Raw genomic sequence first — 16,779 nt, forward strand, 5'->3', positions numbered from 1 at the left:
TCGACTCTCAGCCCGTGCTCTTTCCACTATGCCACGCTGCTTCCCAAGTGCCTAGAACAAAATATACGTGTCTGCTTTTACCTATAGCTGTCTTTCTAGCTTGAAGAAGATGTCTCTGAGAATGAAATTCACCTATGGTGGTTGAAGCCCCTCTAGGGCAGGGACCATGTCTTCTTCTTTTATTGTACTGTCCCAAGTACTTAGTACAGTGCTCTACACACAGTGGCCACACTCATAAAATACTGATAATGATGATGTTCAACAGTTCAGAGCGATTCCCAGTCATCAATGAGGTGGAATCAAAACTCTGAAATCTGGGTTTCAAGACTCTCTAACAATAATAATAGTAATTAAAATAATAATAATAATAATAATAATGGTGGTATTTGTTAAGCATTTACTATGTGTCAAGCACTGTTCTAAGCGCTGGGATAGATACAAGGTAATCAGGTTGTCCCCTGTGGGGCTCACGGTCTTCATCCCCATTTTATAGATGAGGTAATTGAGGCACAGAGAAGTTAAGTGACTTGCCCAAAGTCACACAGCTGAGAAGTGGCAGAATTATCATCTGATCTCTCACTAACCTACACCCCTTCATCTCTCCAACATGTTGACTTCGTGTCTGTCACCCAGGGCCAATCAATTGATCAATCAATTGTATTTACTGAGTGCTTACTTTGTGTAGAGCACGGTACTAAGCACTTGGGAGAGGGAGATGTAACAGCATTAGGAGAATCATTCCCTAGCTACAACAGACTTACAATCTAAAGGGGTGGACAGACATGAATAGAAATAATTTATACTATATAATTTATAAATATATATGATAGAGCTGTGGGGCTGAGGGTGGCTAGGAGAGTCTGCTAACGGGCCCATTTCTAAACCTTGGCTTATAACTATTTCCATTTCCATCTTGTCAAACCACACCTAACCCATTCTTCATAATTCCACTGCAGTCCCAGAGCTCATGCGGTTTTTTGGGATTAATGTCTCCTGGCTGTGGGCATTTCAATGGCAGCTTCCCGAAGCACTTAATCATCTCTAGAAAGTAATCATCTGTTCATGTTGACTCCCATCCCCATTGCCCACAAGAGCTGATTCAGACTTAAAACATCTTCCACAAACCCCCTCTTCCTCTGCCTCCCCCATCTCTACACCCTAATGACCTAGACATGTACTTTGTCGATAAAACTGAATCCTTGGGACATGGCCTTCCTAAAATCTCCCCTGCTCTTCTCCAAGTCTCTTCCCCTTCTTGCCCACTCTTTGACTCTTCTGTCCTTCCCAGTAGTATCTCAAGAGATCTCTTTCTCCTCTCAAAATCTACTCCCTCAACCCCTTCTCATTCTCAGTCTCTTTTGTGGGTTCCTCTTTTGCCTCCTAAACCCCTAACTGTGGGAGTCCCTCAAGGCTATGTTCTGGGTCCCCTACTAATTATCCATTACCCTCATTCCCAGGGGAATTCATTCACTTCCAGATGAAGTGATGAAGACGATTCCAAACCTAGCTCTCCAGACCTGACCTCTCTCCTTCTCTGCAGGCTCACATTTCCTCCTGCTTTCAGGACATCGTTACTTGGATATTGCACTGATACCTCCAATTTGACGTGTTCAAAACAAAACTCCTCATTTTCCTACCCAAATCCTGTCCTAGCTTTCCTATCACTGTAGACAACACTACTACCCCACCCCTCCGCCCATCTCTACTCCTCTCTCTCGTTCAACCCACACAATCTGTCTTAAAAATCTCATCGGTTCTAATCTCACAACGTCTCTAAAATGCACCCAAATTGCTATCACCCTGGTCCAAGTACTTATCCTATCCCACCTTGACTACTGCATCAGCCAACTCGCCGACCTCCCTCCCTCCTGTTTTTCCCCTCTCCATTCCACACTTCACTCTGCTGCTCAGATCATTTTTCTAAAAAAAAAAATAATTCTCCACTCTCCACTCATCAAGAACCTTTAGTTGTTGCCCTTCAGCCTCTTTATCCAACAGAAACTCCTTACCGCCATCTTTACAGCACTCAATTAACTGCTCTCTCTGTCCTTACCTTACCTTACTGATCTACTACAACCCAGGCCATACATTTCACACCTCTAATGTCAACATACTCACTATACTTAATCCATCTCACTGTCGATTCCTTGTCGATGTCCTGCCTCTGAGCTGGAACTCCCTCTCCTTTCATATCTGACAGTCCAACACTCTCCCCAACCTTCAAGCTTTATTAAAATCCCATCTCCTCCAAGGCGCCTAAGCCCCCTTATTCCCTACTCTCCCTTCTGTGTCACCCTTGCATTCAAATTTACACCTTTCATTCACCCCACAGCACTTGCGTTCATATCCACAATTTTATTTTGTCCATCTTCCCGTCTAGACTATTGTGTCTACCAACTCTGTTACACCGTATTCTCTCAAGCGCTTAGTATAGTGCTCTGCACTCAGTAAATGCTCAATAAATATAATCAATTGATTGACTGATATGATTGACTTTTGCCCTATTTCCCCATCTGTATTTATTTTAATATCCGTCTTCCTCTACCTGTGGGCAGGGATCTGTTCTATTGTACTCTGCCAGGTGTTTAGTAGAGTGCTCTGCATATAGCAAGGACTCAATAAACACTATCCATTTGATTGATTGAGCCGGTTAATGGAATTCCAGTATTTCATTTGTGCCATGCCTTATGTCACTTGCAAATTTCATCTACTTGTATACTGGTGTAAATTCTATCTCAACTCCCTGAAAGGTTCCACCCACCAAGTGGAAATGACTAAACCCTGGGGTAGATACAAGCTAATCAGATTATAGAGTTTAAATTGCAAATTGGTTTTATCAGTCACCTGCCTATAGGAATAAATGTTTAACAATAAAATTAATGTTGCAGAGTGCTCTGGATAAGAATTACACTCTCACCTTTCTTTCAGTTTTAAATGACAACTGGGTTTACTGGAGTCACCCAAAGAAAAAAAAAACATTTTAAGGTGGGTGGAGAAGTATTCTTGATAGAATTTGGAACTTCATCTCTCCATCATGGTTTACTTAAACTCCACACTCCTGGTTTTCAGGGTGCCAGTTCTTCCACCATAAAGCACTATGAAATGTTGATAATGAGATAAAAATAAAGGACTAGATGGATGATCTACGCTGAAAGCATCTATGATCTAATAAGTGAAAAGTCTGGCATCACTCAAAGTTTTGTTATTCCAGGCAGAAACAGAGGAAAAAAAACTCAGTTGTTCTCATTCTTGCTTAGTTGCTTGAATCAGAAAGTAATGCAAATCATAAGAAGAAACGATCAGATGTAGTTATTGCTGAGGCTTAATTAAAACAAAAATGCCCCCAAATTAGTCTGACCAAGGCAGTTTCATCCTCCTCCTCCTCCTCCCATCCCCTAACTGTAGGGGTTGCACAAGAGTCAGTTCTTGGCCCTCTTCTGTTCTCCATCTACACTCACTCTCTTGGTGAACTCATTCACTTCCATGGCTTCAACTATCATCTCTACGCAGATGACACCCAAATCTACATCTCCTCCCCTGTTCTCTCTTTCTCACTTCAGGCTCATATCTCCTCCTACCTCCAGGACGTCTCCACCTGGATGTCTGCCCGCCACCTAAAACTCAACATGTCTAAAACTGAGCTCCTTATCTTCCCTCACAAACCCTGTCCTCTCCCTGACTTCCCTGTCACTGTAGACGGCACTACCATCCTTCCCATCTCACAAGCCTGCAACCTTGGTGTCATCCTTGACTCAGCTCTCTCATTCACCCCACACATCCAATCCGTTACCAACGCCTGCCGGTCTCACCTTCACAATGTCGCCAAGATCCGCCCTTTCCTCTCCATCCAAACTGCTATCGTGCTGATACAAGCTCTCATGATATTCTGACTGGATTATTGGGTCAGCCTCCTCTCTGATCTCCCTTCCTCCTGTCTCTCCCCACTCCAGTCTATTCTTCATTCCGCTGCCTGGATCATCTTCCTACAGAAACGCTCTGGTCATGTCACTCCCCTCCTCAAAAACCTCCAGTGGTTGCCTATCAACCTTTGCAAGAAGCAAAAACTCTTCAGTCTTGGCTTCAAAGCTCTCCATCCCCCTCCTACCTCACTTCCCTTCTCTCTTTCTACTGCCCACCCTGTACACTCCGCTCCTCTGATGCTCACTTCCTCACCGTCCCCCGTTCACGCCTATCCCGCCGTTGACCCCTGGCCCACATCCTACCGCTGTCCTGGAATGTCCTCCCTCCTCACCTCTGTCAAACTAACTCTCTTCCCCTTTTCAAAGCCCTACTGAGAGCTCAACTCCTTCAGGAGGCCTTCCCAGACTGAGCCCCCCTTTCCCTCTGCTCCTCCTCCCCATTCCTCTGCTCTTCCCCCTCTCCTCCCCTCAGCACTGTGCTCATTTGCATATGTTATTTATTACCCTATTTATTTATTTTGTTAATGAGGTGTATATCTCCTTAATTCTATTTATCTTGATAATGTTGTCTTGTTTTGTTTTGTTCTGTTTTGCTTTGCTGACTGTCTCCCCCGTTTAGACTGTGAGCCCGTTATTGGCAGGGATTATCTCTATCTGTTGCCCAATTGTACATTCCAAGAGCTTAGTACAGTGCTCTGCACATAGTAAGTGCTCAGTAAATACTATTAAATGAATGAATGAATTTGTAACCATGTTTTTGTTTCCTTTTGTCGAGAAATTTTTAACTTGTCAGGCATCTGACGGACTTTTCTATGACACACCGAGATTTTCATCTGAATGGAAATATTTGGGATTGAGTCTTTCCAGAAGAAAACATTTGTAGTCAAGCTATCAGCCTTATGAAAACACATAACAGAAATGCTGAAAGAGCACTCAGTCAAAATGATTATCCTTAATACGTCACCTTAATTAAACAACAATTTGTAGCTGTAATTTCAAGAGCTAGCCAATTATAGCAATTGACTATTTGGAGTTTCAAATGAAAAAGAATAAACCAAGCATTTAACCTCTCTGTGCCTCAATTTCCTCAGTTGTAAAATGGGGATAAGATACCTGTTCTCCTAACCTGTTAAACTTTGAACCTGTTGGCTGATCTGGTTAAGTGCTCACCTCAGCACTTAGCACAAGGTTTTGCATAAAGTAAGTGCTTAATAAATACCATCATCATAAAGAATTCCCGAAGAACAACTTAAGCCTAGGGTTATAAACCTGAGTCCCGATGCAGAGAAAGATATGTGAATAGATGAAGGTTGAGGGTGCAGGTTTCTGTACTGTAGGAAGTAGACTTAACTTAGTAGTAGTTCACACTTAACTTCTTTGTGCTTCAGTTATCTCGTCTGTAAAATGGGATTAAGACTCTGAGCCCCATGTTGGACATGGATTATGTTCAATCTGATTAGCTTGTATCTACCCCAGTGCTTAATACAGTGTTTGGCACATTGTAAGCACTTAACCAACACCACCAAATAAAACAAACAAAAAACAAAGCAAAACAAGATAAAAAACACTCCACATCTCTGAAACTTCCCATTGTGGGGTTCTTTGACTCCTCCCTCACTTTCAACCGCCATGGTCTGTCACCAAATCCTGTGAAATTTTCCTCCACAACATTTCCGGGGCTGACCCTTTCCCTCTCCAAACATGTAACCATCGTGCTAGTTCAGGCATATGCCGGATTCTGGTATGAGATCTGCATCAGCCTCCTCGCTGGTCTCCTTCCCTCATCTCCCCTTTTCCAGTGTACACTTCACTCTGCTGCCCAGATCATTTTTCTGAAATATTGTTCTACACACATCTCTCCACTCCTTAGAAACCACCAATGTTTACATCTATCTTCATCTGCATCAAGCAGAAAAACCAATGGATTTAAGGCACTCAGCTTTCCCTGCTTCACTTTTTTCCTCCTTTTAGTCCCATCCATCCATCCACCAATCAATCGTTCAATCAATTGTATTTGCTGGGCACTTACTGTGTACAGAGAACTGTACTAAGTGCTTGGGAGATACAATAGAGTTGGTAGACATGATCCTACCCTTCAAAGAGCTTACAATCTTATAAACTTTGTTTCTTTCAAGTCAAACTAATGTTGCTATTTGTTAAGCATTTACTATGTGCAGAGCACTGTTCTAAGGGCTGAGGTAGACTCAGGGGAATCAGGTTGTCCCACGTGGGGCTCACAGTCTTAATCCCCATTTTACAGATGAGGTAACTGAGGCCCAGAGAAGTTAAGTGACTTGCCCACAGTCACACAGCGGACAAGTGGCAGAGCTGGGATTCGAACTCATGATCTCTGACTCCAAAGCCTATGCTCTTTCCACTGAGCCACGCTGTTTCTCTACTACTCACTATGGCTTGTCTCAACTATCCTACTTTGATGCCTGGCCCACACCCTCTCTTCTTCCCTAATGGGAATTCCCTCCCACTTCAAATCCAACAGAAGATAGCACTTCCTTTTGAAATCACACCTCCTGCGGAAGAGCTTCCCCATTTCATCTCTACTCCTCCCAGAATATATTCCCTAATTTCAGTGGCAAATAGTTCTGCACTACCTAGAGCACAGTCCTGGGAGTCAGAAGAACCTGGGTTCTAATCCCTGCCCTGCCATTCTAATCCCTGCTCTTCCACTGGACCTTGGGCAAGCCTATTAACTTCTCTGTGCCTCAGTTCCCTCATGTGCAAAATGGGGATTGACTGTGAGCCCCATGTGGGACACAGACTATGTCCAACCTGATTACCTCATTCTACTCCAGAGCTTAGTACAGTGTCTGGCACTTAATAAGCACTTAACAAATACCATAACTATTATTTTTATTACATGCTTGACTACTTGACTGCCAACAGCATTTATGTACATATTTTACACACCCTATTACTTGAGCATTATCGCTTATATTTATCCCCTTTTCCTTCTTCCTCCATCTATAAATTATTGTAATGTCTGTCACCCCTGCTAGATTCTACACTCGTTCAGGGCAGTGATCAAGACTACTGACTCTACTGATTTCTCCCAGGTGCTTAGTACAGTGCTATTCATAGGGGAAGGAGCTCATTAAATAGTAGTAGTATTGATGAATTGACTGAGGAGTGCTGCAATAGCTAAGCTTATACATTGAAGTCTTTTTCCCCAGTCACTTCATAGTAATCTGTAATTGTAAGGGAGGGAGGACAGTGTGAGGGAAAGGGGGTGATTCAGATTCAGGGTCATGCAATATCCATGCCTATGCCCTTCTCACCCGTTGGCCACTCTGTTAATGCCCTCAGATCATCGGCTGAGTCTCTAGACAAGAAAACAACAACTTCCATTTTTGCGCAATATTTTTCCACTCATTGTTCAGTACTTATTGTCTTATGATGTCAAGTCATTTCCGACCCATAGAGACGCCGTAGACACATCTCTCCCAGAACGCCCCACTTCCACCTGCAATAATTGTGCTGGTAGCATGTCCATAGAGTTTTCTTGGTAAAAATATAATAATAATAATAATGTTGGTATTTGTTAAGCGCTTACTATGTGCCGAGCACTGTTCTAAGTGCTGGGGTAGACATAGGGGAATCAGGTTGTCCCACATGGGGCTCACAGTCTTAATCCCCATTTTACAGATGAGGGAACTGAGGCCCAGAGAAGTTAAGTGACTTGCCCACAGTCACACAGCCGACAAGTGGCAGAGCTGGGATTCGAACTCATGAGCCCTGACTCCAAAGCCCGTGCTCTTTCCACTGAGCCACGCTGCTTCTCCATATATATAAAATATGGAAGTGGTTTACCATTGCCTCCTTCCACGCAGTAAATGAGTCTCTGTCCTCGACTCCTATGCCGCTGCTGCCCAGCACAGGTGAGTTCTGACTTGTAGCAGATTGCCTTCCATTCACTAGTCGCTGCCCAAGCTAGGAATGGAATGGGTATGCGTCTGCTTGACTCTCCCTCCTGTAGTCGTGACTGGTAGAGTACTGGAAACTCTCCAGGAACAACCCTGAGACGATTGTTCAGTACTATTTAATCTTATTTGCCTTATCTGGGTGGGATCATTTTAAAATGAAGCAAGAGCTTATCAAGTGTGAAGCCGTGCCCCATCTGAGTCATTCATATTTGATATGCAGATACATATACACCCATTTCCATACATATATACAAATATATATGTACAGAGAATTTGCTATATGCGTAATATTTGAATATGAAGGATCACTATATACATGTACACACACACACACATACGACTACCTGATAAACAGTTTTCATTCTTTTCCACAAATGCCTAATTCTGACATCTGGGAAGAATGCTACTCGACTGGATCTGTCTATATTGCCACCAAACTCTGCCAGCAATAACAGCATTTAAAATTGCTTTGGCTGGGATGCAGACATGATTTCAGAATGATTAATAACAGCATTTTGTAGTAGCAGAAGTCATCATGATGGGATGGCATTATTCTTCCAGCTGCTGGGATTGCTTTCCTTTGAGAGCTCATGTATCCTACTGCCTGCTTTCTGTGCTTCTTGTTTACCAGAACTGGCAGGTCTCACTGTTGTTTCTCTGAAGGGTGATTGCAAGCACTAAATGTTTTAATACAATATGAGGCAAGTACACCAGTGAATGGGCTTCCACTTTCCTACAAGACTCATTAAGTTTGAAACGAATCCCTCTATCCATTACAATTTCTGTTTGCTTAAGGGTCGAAGGCTGTTGTCTGTATCCCATCAGGAATAATCTGGACTAAGAGGTAACATGACTTCTATTTCACTCGGTTGCCACCACCTTAATGATAAAGAAAAACTTGAGCGGTCAACTACTGAGTCCCTGCCTTTAGGCAGCAGTGGCTGATACCAGCCCAGAGAGCAGAGGCACGGGATCAGGACAAGTAAGACATTCCACTTAAGAACAACCAGAAATCTAAATATTTAAAAGCCTATTTCTTTGTACTGCGCAGTCATTGCGTTCACTTCCTCTGGGCTGCTGTGGTTTAAGTGTGTAGTTCAGTGCTGTGTGGACTCAGCATGACCACTAACTTGGTATCTGATGTGGTATCCAAGTCAGATCTTAGAAATTCTGTTCAAGTCACGCTGGGCCCAAACAGCTCAGTGCGTTTGCAGAAATTGTCTAGGTGGGTCAGAGGGAAGTTCAGGCCTGGGAGTTGGTAGAGCTGAGGACCTTTGAGCCTTGTGACCGTTCCGGAGCTGCTGCCGGAGGGGAAACAGGGAGGAGGCAAGAAGTTAAGTATGAAGTGACTGAAAATAGGGCGCCCCGGCAGCAACAATGATCACTTCTAGCTCAACCATAAAGACGATGGCTTTTGCTGGAGGGGTCCTGTTTTTGGTCCCTGTTAATGGGTGCTTCGGGGAAGTCAGAAAACCCCCTGCACACTTTTAAGATACCTGTTCTTCTTAGTCCATAAAGGTGTCAGACAGTACTTATCCTATTTTTAAAGCTACATTGAACCAAGGAGCATTACACACCTATCTGAATTACTTTAGACTTAATATAAATATTATTCTTTAGTGCTGAGGGATGAACTTAAAAACAAAACTCAACAGAAAGTGAAAAATGGAAACACAGAGGAAGAAGTTTTGATTCTCCACACCAATGAGTTACGGCCCTAAGAGGCCTCCTAGAATGTGGGCAGATGATGCCTCTATCTTTCATGCTACTGAGGCGTTTGTTCTTAGGTTTATTTTTCTGAAGCTGACTGAGTTTTCTTGAGGAAGTTTCCACATGACCTCACAGGTTCCTGAGCTGTATTCTTTGGTTATGAGAACTGACGCTAAACTGCTAAAGATAGTATTGATTTGTTACCTTTACTTAAAATGATGTTGGCAAAGCACTTACTATGTGCCAGTCATTCTACTGTGTGATAGAGTAGATACAAGCTAATCAAGTTGGACACCGTCCATGTCCTTCCCACATGGGACTCACAGTCTTAATCCTCATTATACAGATGAGGGAACTGAGGCAAAGAGGAAGTGAAGTGACTTGCTCAAGGTCACATAGCAGACAAGTGGCGGAGTTGGGACTAGAACTCAGGTATTCTTTTTCCCAGGCCTGTGTTCTTTCCACTATACCAGGCTGCTTGTTTTTCCAGGTTATGGCAGGCACCCCTTGTATGTTTTCATCTTCTTTAAGGAACTTCTCATTTATCTCAGACCAAACAAACCCCTTGGTGACAAGCCACTGCCATGATGAAAACCAATCTCTTACAATATTCTTCTAATCTCCAGGTTCTTGGGAAATTTGAATCTGGTTGAAATAAACACCTGGGATCGGCTTTAAAAACAGAAATGTAAATTATTCTTAGATACTCGCTCGACTCCAGAGTCTGCTTTTGACTAGAACTGCAATATCCTCCAAAAGATCTGGGGCGACTGAGTGTGTCCTGAGTTAGCTCTTAAGCACAAAATCAGAAAGATTGACTTTGTACAGTTAACTGCTAAATGTACCAGTAATCGTTTATAAGCACTTTACCGTGTGCGGTTTAAAGCACAAGGAGCCCTAATTAGGGATTTAATAAGTGTGTTAGCACTGCCCTGTGCCATTCTGGAATGTCACTGTATGGTAAATTAAGGGACACTTTTTTCCATCTTTCATTAGTACTTTAATGCTAGGAGGTGGGAAAAGGCTGATCCATATTCAAGAGGAGAGGAGGGGGAAAACAATAACAAATTGGCATCTCTTTGGAGAATTGCCCCACAGGCCAAGCATTTTTATGTTCTTAATCATTATTAAATGACTTAACATGACACACAGAGCCTGCCGAATGATTGCATCCTGACATGAGAACGAATTACAAATGAAATGAAAGATCAAGCCGTATTAGAGGACTGCCTCTGGGAAATGAAAATCTTTAATTCTCTTTTATTATTGACATTTATTTGGCTGCCATGAATAACAACATAGGAAAGAGATTCAGCTACGCTTGTGCACTGAATAGCTTATCCCAGGGCTCAAAACTGCATTAACATTTATCATGTTTGCTTTTGTAGCTGACATCCCGGCCCAGATTCTCTATCCATCTTGTATTTATCATGCACTGCAGATAGAGAGCAGCCTCTAATTTAAGTTAATTTTCACACAGAACAAATAGCAAAGATTAACAAGTGTCCTTCCTCAAAATAAGCTCCTGATTGTAAACATACCAAAGAACAGATTAATGGATTTGCCACCACCGGCTGAAGGAATAAAATGAATGCACAGGGACAATTCAACTACAAAACAGAGGGGTTAAATTTTGAATAAATTTTTGAAAAACCATTTCAATCTCCCATTATGGGACGTGCAACTAATGTGGTTCATTCCAAATAAATGTCCTAAAATGACCATTCCCAAATGCTTTTTTTTAACCTGTTTAGACAGAATTTGCTGCCAGCACAGACGAGGCTACATGTTATAGAAAAAAGCAATTCTGATCGCTACACTAAATGATTAGGAATGCAACAACACCTCTTCTTTGTGGATTTTGCAGAATTCACAGCAAAAGTGGCTTTTATGCAACCAACAAAACTACCCTGTATTAGCCCTAATGCCTAGGAAAGAGGAAAAACCAACTGTCAGAGGGAAGGCAGTCATTTTGGCCAGGTCACTTTACGATGTTTCAGACGGAAAGACCCACCTGCATGCTTGTTAGGACACCTGTTTCACCTGCTCCTCTTGGCTGTGCTGAGGAAAGTTGGATGTGACATTTTTGCTCAAAGCAAAAATACTGGGACTTCAGTTAGTCTTGGATTTGGATTTCTCGCCTTCACTTTTGCAACTGATCAAATGCACTGTGTTTTCTGAGCAGCTGCTTTTCTCAAATAGTGGCTGTTTCTTATTTGTACCAAAGATGCTTATAGATTCTACCCCTTGAAATGAGCTATTATATTCCCTTAGAGCATCAGCCTCTAAAATGAGATTATATGAGGTTGGAAAACTGACATTAAATATTTTTACTGACATAAAAATCTTGATGGACAGAATATTTTGAATATATAACAGAATCAATTTTTTTTTAATGGCATTTGTTAAATGCTTACTCTCTCTCTCTCTATATATATATACACACAAGGGACTGTACTAAGCCCTGAGGTAAGGACAAGATTATCAGGTTGGACACAGTCCAGGGCCCTAATGAGGTTCACAGTTTCCACCCCCATTTTACAGATGAGGTAGCTGAGGCACTGAGAAGTGAAATAACTTGCCCAAGATTATGCAGCAGACAAATGACAAAACCAGGATAAGAACCCAGGTCATCTGACTCCCAGGCCCATGCTCTTTCCATTAGGCCACGCTGCTTTGCACGTTTGTGAGAAGTGACAGAAATTAAATATTTTTACAGATATAATAATCTGAGATGGACAAATTATTTTGAATACATAACAGAATGAAGTTTGTCGAGGTGATAAAAACATGATTAAGTTCCACAATACAACATATACCACACTGCTCCAATGTGTACCTGTAGCCACTACAGTGTCATTTTTCCCTTGAGTGAAGATTACAATTCGCTGCTTTTTTGAGTTCACCTTTGGCAGGGCTTGGGCTTTCCGGGCTATCTCTTTAATGTCTTCAGTCTATGAAAAGAAATGGAGAGAACATTCTTATAACCAGCAAAGTACAACTTTATTAGTAGATCAAAGATTTTGCTTCATATGCTCAAAATAAAAGAGACTTCATTATCTTTTGAGAAAGGTTTTGAAAAGTGACAAGGTTTCATTCTTTTAAAGGTTTATATCATATAATGATGGTATTCACTTTCATTTTCGAAGTTCTACTTTGGCTAAAACCAACTATGGAACAACTGAAGTCAAAAGAAGAAATGTCTTCCTTTGAGTCTGTCTTGCCAAAGACTTGATTTCTTTTTAGAAAGAGAAATAATAATAATAATAATATTGGTATTTGTTAAGCACTTACTATGTGCCAGGTACTGTTCTAAGCGCTGGGGTAGATACAAGCCAGTCAGGTTGAACAAAGTCAATGTCCTGCATGGGAGTCTTAACCCCCATTGTACAGATGAGGTAACTGAGGTCCAAGTTAAGTGACTTGCCCAAGGTCACTCAGGAGACCAGTGGAAGAGCTGGAATTAGAACGCAGGACCTTCTGACTCACAGGCTCGTGCCTTATCCACTAGGCCATGCTACAAGTCACTTCATGGATGCCGTTTTCTGTATCATCCAAATAGCCTGCTTTCCATTCAAATTTTGTTTATATATGGCAGGTCAGTATGGGGATTGGATTTGGGATTTTGGATCCAAAGAGTCAGCATTTATGGTGATTTCTTTTGAAAAGCAGATCTAAAAACCAAATGGAGTGTCTACAAGCATCCCTAATATACTGTGTTCTAGATATAAACTCATTAAGAAATGTTGGCTAGGGTGACAGAGAAGAAAGCATGGAAAACAATAAAAGAAATGTTGGGGAATAAATGCCAGGTAAGAAGGGATATATGATTAAGTGACTTTAATGCTCAGTACAGTGCTCTGCTCAGAGCAGTCAATAAATATCATTAATTAGTTTGAGAAACGGTGAATCAAGTTAGCATTCAAAATAGATTTTGTAGGTGAGATTGACTAGTAAAGAGCAAAATAGGTGGAGGGCAAATTCACAAGGCTGTAGAAACAAAGCACAGAGCTCAAAAGTGAATAATTTCTATTTATTGAAAATCTAATGAGAGACAGATGGGAAAAGTAGGCAAAAATATATATATATATAAATTTACAGAGATAAAACAACTCATGAAGGGAAACTAGAGTGGCTAGAAAGCTCAGAGTTGAATGAAGTTAATCCAGGAAGGCCCCTTGGAGGCAGAAGAATGCTTAGCATCTCTGAACTGGTGAAAGGTCAATGTATTCCAGGGAGGAGAACTATATCTTAGTGTTTGGGGAAATAAAAAATGACTCCCTCTTTATGAGGCGAGGACAGCAGGATAAAGAAAGCCCATTGTTGGAGAAATGCAAAACTTGAAATGCAATCTGATGGGCAGGGTAGTATCATTGTCAGAATGATGTGTGAAGATGAATTCTTAGTGAAGCATGAAAGGTAGACTGAAGTACCCCCTCCCTCACCCTCCCCTTCCCATCCTCTAAAGTTGGGTTTCCTCAAGGGTCAGTTCTTGGCCCTTTTCTGTTCTCCCTCGACACTCACTCCCTTGGTGAACTCAATCGCTCTCACGGCTTCAACTATCATCTCTATGCAGATGACACACAGATCTACATCTCCGCCCCATCCTCTCCCCCTCCCTTCAGGCTCGTATCTCCTCCCGCCTCCAAGACGTCTCTACCTGGATGTCTGCCCGCCACCTAAAACTCAACATGTCCAAAACTGAGCTCCTTATCTTCCCTCCCAATCCTTGTCCTCTTCCTGACTTCCCTATCACTGTGGATGGTACGACCATCCTTCCCGTCTCTCAAGCCCGCAACTTCGGTGTCATCTTTGACTCGGCTCTCTCGTTCACCCCACGCATCCAATCCGTCACCGAGACCTGCAGGTCTCACCTTTATAATATCACCAAGATCCACCCTTTCCTCTCCACCCAAATGGCTATCTTACTGGTACGGGCTCTCATGATATCCCGGCTGGATTATCATGTCAGCCTCCTCTCTGATCTCCCTTCCTCCAGTCTCTCCCCGCTCCAGTTTATTCTTCATTCCGCTGCCCGGCTCATCTTATCGCAGAAACGCTCTGGGCCTGTCACTCCCCTTCTCAAAAACCTCCAGTGGTTGCCCATCGAACTCCACACGAAACAAAAACTTCTCACTCTAGGCTTCGAGGCTTTCCATCACCCAGCCCAGCCCGCCCGTTCCGCTCCTCCGCTGCCCACCTCCTCACCGTCTCCCATTCTCGCCTATCCCGCCGTCGACCCTTGGGCCACGTCCTCCCGCGGTCCTGGAAGGCCCTCCCTCCTCACCTCCGCCGAACTCATTCTCTTCCCCTCTTCAAATCCCTACTGAGAGCTCAGCTCTTCCAGGAGGCCTTCCCAGACTGAGCTTCCCCTTTTCCCTCTGCTGCCCCTCTACCCCCCCTTCACCTCCCCTCAGCTAAGCCCCCTTTTCCCCCTATTTCCCTCTGCTCCTCCCCCTCTCCCTTCCCCTCAGCACTGTGCTCATCCGCTCAATTGTATACATTTTTAATTACCCTATTTATTTTGTTAATGAGCTGTACCTCACCTTGATTCTATTTATTGCTATTGTTTTAATGATATGTACATCCCCTTGATTCTATTTATTATTATTGTTTTTGTCTGTCTGTCTCCCCCGATTAGACTGTAAGCCCATCAATGGGCAGGGACTGTCTCTCTCTGTTGCTGATTTGTACATTTCAAGTGCTTAGTACAGTGCTCTGCACATAGTAAGCGCTCAATAAATACTATTGAATGAAAAGTAGGTAGAGGACTGAGATGAAGAGATCACCAATAAAGCTATTTCAGTAATCTAGGCATGAAGTTGCAGGGGATGGAGACTGAACTTGCCATGGAGTCTAGACTCTGAGCTTCTTTTGGGCCTGGAACATGCCTACCAACTTTGTTATAGTATAGTCTCTCAAGCATTTAGTTCAGTGCTCTGTACAGTAAGCATTCAATAAATGTGATGGATTAATTGCATGGGGCTTGGAAAGCTAATGGAACTGATCTACTTGGTGAGGAGGCCAAAATAGAAAAACTCGAGATCGGTAACGCTACCTTATATCTTCTAAATGAAAGTCAACATGAACACACCCCAAGTTATATACAATGGCGTATCACCGATTACACTATCGTCTGACCGTGGAACTTGAAAGATATAGGGCATCACTATAGGAGAAGCAGCGTGGCTCAGTGGAAAGAGCACGGGCTTTGGAGTCAGAGGTTGTGAGTTTGAATCCCGGCTCTGCCACTTGTCAGCTGTGTGACTGTGGGCAAGTCACTTAACTTCTCTGTGCCTCAGTTACCTCATCTGTAAAATGGGGATTAAGACTGTGAGCCCCACGTGGGACAACCTGATTCCCCTGTGTCTACCCTAGCGCTTAGAACAGTGCTCTGCACATAGTAAGCACTTAACAAATACCAACATTATTATCATTATTATTATTATTATCACTGCAGTCACGTGAGTGCTGACAATTTGACTGAGCAAAGGCAAATGAGTCCTTACCTTGAACTAGTAATCAGTCAATGCATTGAAAAGTGACATTCAAAACAGAAGAGTGCTCAGGATCTGATCACAGAGATCCAAGAAACACGAAGTGCTATGCAACAAAGTAACAACGCCTCTAAACGAACTTCATTCAATAGTATTTACTGAGCGCTTACTATGTGCCGAGCACTGTTCTAAGCGCTGGGGTAGACACAAGGGAATCAGGTTGTCCCACGTGGGGCTCACAGTTTTAATCCCCATTTTACAGATGGGGTAACTGAGGCACCGAGAAGTTAAGTGACTTGCCCAAAGTCACACAGCTGACAAGTGGCCGAGCCGGGATTTGAACCCATGACCTCTGACTCCAAAGTCCGTGCTCTTTCCACTGAGCCACACTGAACTGTGATGTGACAATCACATGGAGCTTAGAAATAGGTGCGACCAGTGGGGTGATGTCAAAACTGAAGAGATTTGGGTAAAAGGCTTTTGCTCATCACTAATAAAGGGATAGGGCCCCATCCACACTATCACGTTAGCACTAAAGAGCATATGTGGAAACACCCTCAACATAGACAAAGAAGGAGTCTTAGACACATGGCAAGAACATTAATCATATAGCCAGTCATGTTTATTGAGGACTTAGTGTGTGCAGAGCACTGTACTAAGCAACTGGGAGAGTACAATACAACAGAGTGGGTAGACAGGTTCCCTGCCCACAGT

General features: G+C 42.8%; 1 protein-coding gene and 1 non-coding gene across 3 annotated transcripts in view; both read right to left on the reverse strand.

The window, feature by feature from the left end:
* ADK (adenosine kinase) overlaps nucleotides 1-16,779 on the reverse strand; it is a 505,307-nt gene that overhangs the window by 70,328 nt on the left and 418,200 nt on the right. For both annotated transcript variants that reach the window (XM_029060396.1, XM_029060395.2), the window contains exon 9: nucleotides 12,408-12,522. In XM_029060396.1, coding sequence (XP_028916229.1) covers nucleotides 12,408-12,522 — 115 coding nt within the window. The remainder of the gene's footprint in view (nucleotides 1-12,407; nucleotides 12,523-16,779) is intronic.
* LOC114810813 lies at nucleotides 7,824-7,961 on the reverse strand. The gene has a single exon (XR_003758504.1). It is a non-coding gene; the product is annotated as a small nucleolar RNA SNORA7 (small nucleolar RNA).

Source organism: Ornithorhynchus anatinus, chromosome 3 (assembly GCF_004115215.2).
Source record: "Ornithorhynchus anatinus isolate Pmale09 chromosome 3, mOrnAna1.pri.v4, whole genome shotgun sequence".
Lineage (NCBI taxonomy): Eukaryota > Metazoa > Chordata > Mammalia > Monotremata > Ornithorhynchidae > Ornithorhynchus > Ornithorhynchus anatinus.